Source organism: Rhipicephalus microplus, chromosome 9, assembly GCF_043290135.1.
Source record: "Rhipicephalus microplus isolate Deutch F79 chromosome 9, USDA_Rmic, whole genome shotgun sequence".
In the NCBI taxonomy this organism is placed as follows: domain Eukaryota; kingdom Metazoa; phylum Arthropoda; class Arachnida; order Ixodida; family Ixodidae; genus Rhipicephalus; species Rhipicephalus microplus.
This window is the reverse complement of record NC_134708.1, coordinates 25,075,498-25,086,184: the sequence shown is the minus strand read 5'-3', so window position 1 is coordinate 25,086,184 and position 10,687 is coordinate 25,075,498. Positions and strand designations below refer to the sequence as shown.

The window sequence follows — 10,687 nt, the reverse complement described above, 5'->3', positions numbered from 1 at the left end:
GTCATTCCACAAGGACTGTTCTGGCGTGGCGCCGAGGAAAAAAATAAAAGGAGCGGCAGCGGACGAGTTAGTCGTCGAGTGGAGAAAGAAGTAACCAGCACAAACGAAGACGTTGTTATCGTTGTGTCTACTATCCATGTCTCATCAGAGTTGTTTTCCTTAGCGAGAATACAAAACAGAGCAAAAAACAGCACTGGACTGAGCAGTGCACTGCGCTCCAGAACGGTGCCTTTTTCAGCAGTTTTTATTATTATTAATATTATTAAGATGATAAAATAAGAGAGCTTGGTGCCATTATGGTTGCACCAGCTACCCTTCTCACTTAGCAGACAAAATATGTCGTAAGAAAAACAATGAGGGCACCAAAATGCGGTACAGTAGAAGATACGATGTGAATGTACAGCACATCCGAACATCACGTAACAGTTAAGATAGGCCTAATATGTTTGCCATGTCACGTGGTCGGCAGTTCACTCTCGGATCCGTATCGTGGCATTGCAAGTGCTTGCCCCACGTTGTTTCACTTCGGGGGCACCGAAGGAGTGACGATGTCGGCTTCGAAAGGAAAGCGGAACTTGTGGTGTCCCACAAGGCAATGCCGCAAGCTTGTCTCGCCTTACACGGTGAACGGAGACGGCGGCCAGCGACGGCCAGATAATATGTACTAAGCTAGTAAAAAAAAAAAAGACAAAATGAAAACGCCTGCGAGATAGCGAACGAAAGGCAGTGGGCGAGTCGCGAAGAAACCTTTAAGAGACGGCTAACACGGATAACTGTGGTACCACTAACGAAGTGCGTTGGTCGCTTTCTTTTAGAAGAAAAAAAAACAATCTTCATGGTCTGAAACATGATTCCTACGCGGCGTGGACTGGGTGCTTCCCTGTGGCTCTGTTGCATATTTTTCTACTTGCCGGAAAGGCTTAGGTGAGTGCTTGTTTTGTACCTTCAAACATTAAAGTGTTTTAGCAGTACCGGTTTACCGAATGGTAATGCACGGAAGCACCACAACGTCGCGGTCTGTTTGTGACTTATTTAGTGTTCGAAACCTCTGTGAGGTACTTTATATAATCTCGTCACGTTGCCCCAGAAAACACGAAGGCCAAAGCATTTGAAAAAAAAAAAAGAAAAAGATACGTGATTACTGCGATGGTGAAATGTTTTCCTGGGCGGTTTACCATCCGATACGTATTGAAATACCATACCGTGGTGGCCGGCACTTCGCTGTTTTATCATGGAAAATCTGTATCAGCTGGTGTGTTCATTCAACTAATCATGTTAGTGACATGTATAGACTATGTTACGTATTGGTTTCAGAGTTGCCAAATCGGGCTGTTAACCTTGCCGTTTAATGTCTATATCAGGGAGCTTTCGAATATATAGCGTACAATAAGATAGCGCCACGGGTTTTGCGGTCACCCGCTATTGCCGTCACTTAACGGGAAGCCCACGTGCGGTTATCATACGACGTATGGGCATGCAGGGGTGCAAAACGCTAACGCAAAGATTCGTGTACGCCATTCGAAAACTCCCTAATGACTCAGAGAGCATTGTTACGAATACGTTGACGCGTGAAACCGGTTTAGTTGGTGGAATATACGTATCACGACCTGTGATTCACACTGTGAGATGTACGAAAATGAGAAAATATTCAGTCAACAGAAGAAGATAAAGGCGCCAATTCGTCCTACGTAAAACCGTCTATCGATAGCTTGCACGTAATGTCATGCATGATTTGTCAAAATGGTTGATTGGGCGAGTTGGTGATACATGACTAATTATGAAATGGAAGCGCACAACGTAGAAGCAGACGGAAAGACAGGGACAAGCGCTAACTACCAACTGAAAGTTTATTCGGAAAAAATATGAAATATATACTAAAAGGTGATACAGTGTCAAGGCACATACGATAACACCAAAGCATAGACCAAAAATGGCAACACCGATAGAATATCTTAGTGCGTCAGCCCTACCTTACCATCGCTTACTGTGCTTTACATTGATTTGTTAACTTCTACGGCATCTGCTAATGTTTAAAAACGCTAGCTCCTTATCGGACAAAGCGATTGATGGTTTGCTGACGCAAGCCCCGTGTTCCGCTATGTGTGCTGCTTCAATTATAAGCCTTGTGCGCTCATCTTTGTGCTTTTGGAGAACTACTGTCTTATCAAATTGTACTTCACAGCCACATCTAGTGACATGCTGGGCAAGATAACCATCATTGCCGCTACGAACATTGCACGCATGCTCACGCAACCTGTCGTTGAGGCATCTTCCAGTTTGCCCAATATAACAGGCACCGCACGAAAGTATGATCATGTAAACTACGTCACTAATGCAGTTGACAAAACGGTTCCTGTGCTTTGTTTTACACCGCTGTTCCCTGTGTCTAGCGCCACATGTCAGTCTAGCCAGCTGAGAAAGCTTGTGTGGTGCAGAGGAAACTCGCCCAACCAACTCGCCCAATCAACCATTTTGACAAATTATGTTTCTAGTTCTTCGGGCATTCCTTCGTCTGTGTTCCTTCATCCCACTATTTTAATCACTCTCATCGCTTTAGCTACCTGCCGAGCCAGAGCTTTAGCGTTCTGCATTCGTAAGAGGCACATACCACAAGATGTGAAAGCACTATTTGGTGGGTTCAGCCCTTCGACCGGTCACGGAATCAGGGTTTGCAAAATCCTGCGTTCTGAGTGGAATCGGCAGGCTCGACTATACCGGGAGTCGCTCAAGCTACAAGTTCTTCAAGAACATCGTTCGCACAAGAGGAAAAGAAGGCTTGAAGAATTCGCAGCAAGGATTGAAGACAGCTCTGCTTCCTTATGGGTTCAAGAGCTTCGGAAGCTGCGTTCTGAAGTCAGAAGAAAACAACAGAGTGAAAGAACAGTGCATTTGGTTGGTAAAGTGGTGCTTCCCGACTTTGTGCAGAGGACGTTAGGCCTAGGCCCAAAATTCGCCTTTGTGAAGAAGCGAGACCCCCCGGACCTGTTAGCCATTGTTAGAAGTGTATCTAGTCAGGTTCCTCAAGAAGACTCTGGCCGGTGCATCTCGGAAGGACTGGACATACTTCAACGCGGTAAGCCCGTCAGCAGTCACCTGCCTTTAAGCCGGACAATCAACTTTCTAATTGACAATGATCTTTGTGCGGTGCCTTCAGACAAGGAGGGAGGTTTCGCAGTGCTTACAAAAAGGCAGTATTTTGAAAAAGCGCAGTCCGCCATTAGTACCGTGTTCGATACGTTCACCGGCATCGATTTGCGAAAAGTGAAGGCAAGAGCAAAGGACCTGTGCCGAGAACTCAATTTAGAAGGCTTAGTGAAAAAGTTCGATAGGTGCGATAAACTTTCGTTGAACTTATTCTTTTCAGCTAAGACACATAAGCCTGATGTACCTTTTAGAGTTATAGTATCTGAGTGTGGTTCCTGGCAAAAGAATGTAGGCGTGTTTTTGCAAGATAAGATGAAGCTTTTCACCATTAATGACCCATTTTTAATTAAGAAGTCGGATGAAGTTATCGAATTTTTCCGACAAGAGTTTAACACAGGTCTCATGGCATTCTCAATAGATGTTAAAGATCTTTACTATTCTTTACCTCATGATGCGTTGCTCACTTGTATTGAAGAATGCATTGACCAATTCGGTGGAGTGTCATTTCAGAACAGCACAGGAATGAGTGCGCGTGGTTTTTTAGACTTATTGGGCATGTATCTCAACTCCACATATGTAGAGTGGAATGACAACGTGTATCTTCAGAAACAGGGCGTGTCGATTGGGTCGTGTCTGGCCCCAATTTTGAGTGATTTGTTGTTGGCGAAAATGGACAGGGCCGTTAATCAAGAATTAGTGAGCACTGCAGCGAAGAAAGTGTTTCGATTTGTTGATGATTTTTTAGTCATAATGAAGTGTGATCCTCGAGGTTTTGTGTCTCATGCCAATAATGTGTTGTCTCTCTTTAAGAAATACCTTGGTCCACTTGTATTGACCCATGAAATGCCGGAAAACTCGTCAATCAGGTTTTTGGATCTCAGGCTTACGTTTAGGGCTGAACATACCTGCTGGGAATTCCAGCCACGCGCGGGGAAACCGCTTCTGCCGTACACGTCGGCTCATAGCAAACTTGTAAAAAGAGGCATAGTGAGTACGTGTTTCACTAATGCACTTGACCGGTCCTGTATGCATTCAATGGAGGCCAGCTTCCACAATCAGGTGGCTAGGCTTAAGTCAGCAGGGTATCCTGAGGCGGTCTTGGTGTCCGTGGCCGAAAGTATCCGTAGAAAACGGAGAGCTAAAGATGGCCAGGGACATGGTGCAGTAGGACGTGACAACAGGACCCACGAAAAAGAAAGAGAAAGAGTAGCTGTTGTCCCTTACATGCATCAGGTTACCCACCGCCTGAAAAAGGTGGGGCAGCGCATGGGAGTGCGTGTAGTTTCCTCTGCACCACACAAGCTTTCTCAGCTGGCTAGACTGACATGTGGCGCTAGACACAGGGAACAGCGGTGTAAAACAAAGCACAGGAACCGTTTTGTCAACTGCATTAGTGACGTAGTTTACATGATCATACTTTCGTGCGGTGCCTGTTATATTGGGCAAACTGGAAGATGCCTCAACGACAGGTTGCGTGAGCATGCGTGCAATGTTCGTAGCGGCAATGATGGTTATCTTGCCCAGCATGTCACTAGATGTGGCTGTGAAGTACAATTTGATAAGACAGTAGTTCTCCAAAAGCACAAAGATGAGCGCACAAGGCTTATAATTGAAGCAGCACACATAGCGGAACACGGGGCTTGCGTCAGCAAACCATCAATCGCTTTGTCCGATAAGGAGCTAGCGTTTTTAAACATTAGCAGATGCCGTAGAAGTTAACTAATCAATGTAAAGCACAGTAAGCGATGGTAAGGTAGGGCTGACGCACTAAGATATTCTATCGGTGTTGCCATTTTTGGTCTATGCTTTGGTGTTATCGTATGTGCCTTGACACTGTATCACCTTTTAGTATATATTTCATATTTTTTCCGAATAAACTTTCAGTTGGTAGTTAGCGCTTGTCCCTGTCTTTCCGTCTGCTTCTACGTTGTGCGCTTCCATTTCATAATTTGTCATGCATGAACACGCAAACTGGTGGCGTATGAGATGTCAAAGTGGTTTAGCCACGTGGCAATAGCCTGCTTAAGTGTGATGACGACGTCGCTGGAACGTTGCTGGGCTTCTGTCGATGCATAACGAAGGTTCATTTTAGGCCGAATTTGGTATTTATATGTCGTCAGAAAGTTCGCGTGCCGGCGTTTTGGTGCTTTAGCGTAGCTATATTGTATGGACGTCAGTTCAAGTCATCTAGAAAACACTTGGGCACTGCTGAAACGTCCTTGCGTAGGGTGTTTCAGACACAACGAAAATACCGCACCATTTACACTGGAGCATTACAGTTCCTTGTTAAGTGTACCTCGGCGCTGAGCCGTGTTGCCAACTAGGGCTGCAGAAGTTACGTCTTTTTTTCTTTCTTAGTGTGGTATTAGACGCTGGCTGCTATTGAAATGGATTAGTTTCATGTTGTGGGCAGTGCTGTATTTATTTATTTGTTCACCTATAACTTTTGTGCACTTTTGGACTTTGCGTTGGTTCATTGCAGAGTCTTCTTTTTATCTTGCTCTAATTATATTTTCCTAAGGCTTTTCTGATGGCTCTGACTCTTATTTTACGGAAAGAGTTTTATTTTTATTGTTAGCCGGGGTGTGTTAAGCTTTCACTGTAATAACATTATAACAATTATTGCATTGCGCGTATGTATCGTACAACTTGCGACAATGTCCTTGTTGTTCTGGTACCAGATGGCAAAGACCAAAATTATTATTATTATTATTATTATTATTATTATTATTATTATTATTATTATTACAGTTTTCTTTTTTTTCATTTTGCTCAGAACGCTGGAAGACACGTTCTAAGATACAATTAGTGTGATGACCTTAAAGTGCCATATGTAATGCGTCGACCCCTGAGAGAAAAAAAGCGTTTTATAGTACCCTGGTTCTCTACCAGATATGGAGAAGCATGTAGAAGTGTATATATTCCAAAAATTTTCAATGCACTACCTGAGGAATTTTTTTTCAGTGAGTTCAAAAAGGCAATTAAAAAAATTACTCGCTGAGCTGTAAAATCACATGGTCTACTTGTATTCCACGTATGCTCTGTGTCCCTCCCTTTGTTCCTCTTTTTTTATTTACTGCCCGTAAAAAAGTAATGGTGTCAATCGTTTGTCTGTTGTTCGTTGGTAAGGAAACAACAATAGTTTTGTTACCTTGCATCCACATCGCTGTAACAGGCTCCGCCGGGCCTAGTCACACAAGTCGTGGGGGCTTAGACAGGCCCGTTTCTTTGTATTTCTTATGGATGTGTACAATAAATTATTATTATTATTATTATTATTATTATTATTATTATTATTATTATTAATATTATTGTGTTATTGTTATATTATTATTATTATTATTATTATTATTATTATTATTATTATTATTATTATTATTATTATTATTATTATTATTATTATTATTATTATTATTATTATTATTATTATTATTATTACTTTATTGCAGTGAGGGGTGCATCGTTACTGCTCCCAGTCTCGTCCGGCTGGGCGCTAACGAAACGGTGCTGGTCAGGAACAGGGCAAACGCCGCCAAAAACGTCTCTCTACGAGCCACCGACTACCCCGCCGAAGCACGCCTTCTGTTTACGGAGTCGTTTCTTCTGGGAGGCGGTAAGCGTAAACTGTAAGCGCGAAGAGTAAAGGTATAGACAGTTACAGTTTACCCGTTGGCGTGATAGCGGAGGTTAAGGGATGTAACAAAAACAATAGGCAAATACATTTATAGACACCAACGTTTAGCTTGTTCAACGCAAACAGGTGCGGAAAAGCTCGTGCGCATGAAACTGGACGAGACCAAGTTCACCGGCGAAGACCTGCACTCGAACCATTCCAGTTTCGTTTCTCTGAGAGTTCACTGCGGGGACGCTTTCGACAAGGCGGCGGTCTTGCTCCTTAAGCCGACTTCGGGGTACCTATTCGTCCAAACAGACAAGCCCGTGTACGGCCAAGGGAAACCCGGTAGGTGCACATCGGCTCGTTCAAGTGCTATGACTCATCCGTCGGCTATGTGCCACTCCAAGGCGACACCACAATGTGCGTTTGTGGTGTCTACCTAGTTCCGTGCGTATTTCCTAATCCAAATGTATACCTTATAACTGCAGCGCACTTTAGCGAAGAGGCAAACCAATTAGGCCAATGTCACCCAGGCAGTCGGCCACCCACTGCAGACTCCGTGGTTAAGCGTACGCCTGCCTAATTCCGGACAATGGCTTTATCGCCAACTGAGGTGTTAACATGTTTGTTTTGATGTGCAGAGCGCGCGCAGATCGAAAAGCGACACCGTTGTTGTCGTTAGTAAAAAACTGATTGGACCAACTGCTCGTGATAACGGCGACGTGTTGCGGCAAATGTAGAGAGCATGGTGGCTCTGATAATAATAGTGATCGGTATCCTTCACCCCGAAACCACATGGTTATGAGAAACGTGGTGAATGAAGGCTGGAAAAAAATCTAGAAAATCTGGTGTTCTTTAACGCGCGCTTAAGTATAAGCACGCAGGCTTGCAGCCTTTTGCCTCCATCGAAAAGCAGCTGCCGCTGACGGGTTTTGATCCCGCCGCGACCTTTGGGTCATCTATCTATCTATCTATCTATCTATCTATCTATCTATCTATCTATCTATCTATCTATCTATCTATCTATCTATCTATCTATCTATCTATCTATCTATCTATCTATCTATCTATCTATCTATCTATCTGTCTATCTATCTATCTATCTATCTATCTATCTATCTATCTATCTATCTATCTATCTATCTATCTATCTATCTATCTATCTATCTATCTATCTATCTATCTATCTATCTATCTATCTATCTATCTATCTATCTATCTATCTATCTATCTATCTATCTATCTATCTATCTATCTATCTATCTATCTATCTATCTATCTATCTATCTATCTATCTGTCTGTCTGTCTGTCTGTCTGTCTGTCTGTCTGTCTGTCTGTCTGTCTGTCTGTCTGTTCTTATTCCACATGCAAATTTTCTTTCAGTGAAGATACGAATTGTGGCCGTGGATGATGCCTTGTTGCCGTCAGCGGACACCGTTCGCATTGAGATTAAGGTATGAATGATAAAATTGACTCTTAAAAACATAGCTTAAAAACACACAAAAAAAAATTGAAGTACACTTCGTAAATACCAAAGTGCTTTCGACAAATGCCTGTAGCTATTGGACTGACTGTGTCATGTTTTTTTTTCGTGCTCTCTCAGCTATAACGTGGTTGATGAGAGAGCGTAAGGAGAAAAGGCCGCAGCTGTGGTGGCGCAAATGTTGCTATGAGCCGCGGTGCCATCGCGTGATAGGTGAGAGAGTGTGAGGGGTAGAGGCCACAGCTGGCACCGTTACAGTGCACGAACGGACGGACATTTGCGGCGAGCATGGGGTAATAAAGGCTTGATCTTTACTATAAGATTATATCTGTGAATGGTAATTACCGCAAAAAACATGAAGAACAAGAAAGAGAGAACAGTGTTTTGGTTTGTTTATTATATACTAGGATGAAAAAGAGGTCTCAACTTGCATACTTCGTTCGGCAGAAAGTACCTTCTGACAGATTGGTCAGAGAAAATGGTAGAGAAAGTAAGAAAGGCCGGTAGGTTAAATAGACTTTGTGTCATTCCCTATGCTTCGATCCAAGTTTTAGTGTGACTGGACCGACAGTGAGACATAGAAGTGAAGGTGTGTAAGTTGTTTTCAAGTTAGGTACAGTTCTACCTACAATTAAAGACTTAAATCCTTCGTCTTGAAGTACTTTTTGAAAACTGGTTGATGATTTGGGCTAGAGATTCTTGTTTAATATTAATGACAATGCCTGATTCACGCGTTGCCTCGCATCGATGCAGAATCCGCAGGACATCTTGACTTACACGTGGGACGTTCCGTCAGAAGATCCGAACACTGGCATTGTGAGCCATGCGTATGACCTTCCGAAGTACCCCATGTTTGGCAAATGGAAAGTCATCGCGACATACGGACGACACGTGAGTTGACTGATCGGTCGTGCACTTCTGTTTGCGTATAAATTGGTGGCTGTACACGTGGTGTGACAGATAGATAGATAGATAGATAGATAGATAGATAGATAGATAGATAGATAGATAGATAGATAGATAGATAGATAGATAGATAGATAAATAGACAGATAGATAGATAGATAGATAGATAGATAGATGGATGGATAGATAGATAGATAGATAGATAGATAGATAGATAGATAGATAGATAGATAGATAGATAGATAGATAGATAGATAGATAGATAGATAGATAGATAGATAGATAGATAGATAGATAGATAGATAGATAGATAGATAGATAGATAGATAGATAGATAGACAGACAGACAGACAGACAGACAGACAGACAGACAGACAGACAGACAGACAGACAGACAGACAGACAGACAGACAGACAGACAGACAGACAGACAGACAGAGGGACAGACAGACAGAGGGACAGACAGACAGAGGGACAGACAGACAGAGGGACAGACAGAGGGACAGACAGACAGACAGACAGATAGATAGATAGATAGATAGATAGATAGATAGATAGATAGATAGATAGATAGATAGATAGATAGATAGATAGATAGATAGATAGATAGATAGATAGATAGATAGATAGATAGATAGATAGTGGTGCGTTTAGCTTCCCTTTTTCACAACAGAGTTGATCCGCCTTCATGAGGAACACTGATACATTAAAATATTGGTTTTAGCGAACTTAGTACGAGTTTTGGCTGATCAGGCTTCATTTCGGGGAAATGTATTTTTTTTATGGCGCAAGCAACCGAAAACGCAAGAGTCGCCGCGCTGCAGACGGTAGGGGAGAAATATAATTCTCGCGAGGCATTCAACTCAAGAATTGTACTATAAGCAACACTACAAATGTAGATCGACAACTTACGGCAGCATTTTTTATAGAGTCGGAACAATAAATTTCGTTTATAAACGTGAATAATGAAGTTACGAAAAGTTTGTAAAAGGACCTTTGCTATGTTGCAGCGCCCCTTTCTCGTGTTCCAGTCTGCTATAGATTGAAATGAGGGAAGGAAACAATAAGGAATACATTGCTTTCAGCGGCCTCGAAGCCGAAAATATCGCATTTCTGTATCCAGAATTTTCGCTCGAGCCAGAACACCAATTCGTTAAACCCGGTTTTTATCTCTGCCTTTCAAGAAATACCGAATGCTATAGACTAATTTGTGGTCATCATGTCAGTACTTCCTTATAGCGACGTTCTATTGTACCTCATACACCGAAAGTTTCGCATATGTTTTGCTTTTTTTAAATATGCATATAGATTACAGCGTTGCATACTTGATACTCAATTTATAGTCTGTATTGCTCTTTGTTTTTCTCTCTGTGTTTTGTTATTCTGGTGCCAGTTCTTAGAAATTGAGATGACACGAACTACACAGAAAATTTGTGCTCCTAATTAAAACCACATCCATGTGTAGCTTCTTTGAGGCACACAGACTCACAAAGTGTCACAAAGAGCATCCGGAGCTTAATCCGAAGGTTGCAGGTTC

At 42.5% G+C, this 10,687-nt stretch overlaps 2 protein-coding genes across 5 annotated transcripts in view; one reads left to right on the top strand and one right to left on the bottom strand.

The window, feature by feature from the left end:
* The window catches only part of LOC119164937 (CMP-sialic acid transporter), an 81,669-nt gene that overhangs the window by 53,645 nt on the left and 17,337 nt on the right, over nucleotides 1-10,687 (bottom strand). The window lies entirely within an intron of this gene.
* LOC119164935 (complement C3-like) overlaps nucleotides 76-10,687 on the top strand; it is a 71,573-nt gene continuing 60,961 nt past the window's right edge. The window contains exons 1-5 of one of the 2 annotated variants that reach the window (XM_075873352.1): nucleotides 76-924; nucleotides 6,594-6,757; nucleotides 6,905-7,105; nucleotides 8,145-8,215; nucleotides 8,998-9,135. In XM_075873352.1, coding sequence (XP_075729467.1) covers nucleotides 848-924; nucleotides 6,594-6,757; nucleotides 6,905-7,105; nucleotides 8,145-8,215; nucleotides 8,998-9,135 — 651 coding nt within the window. In that variant the 5' untranslated portion in view covers nucleotides 76-847. The remainder of the gene's footprint in view (nucleotides 925-6,593; nucleotides 6,758-6,904; nucleotides 7,106-8,144; nucleotides 8,216-8,997; nucleotides 9,136-10,687) is intronic. The other variant, XM_075873353.1, reaches the window with a different exon arrangement.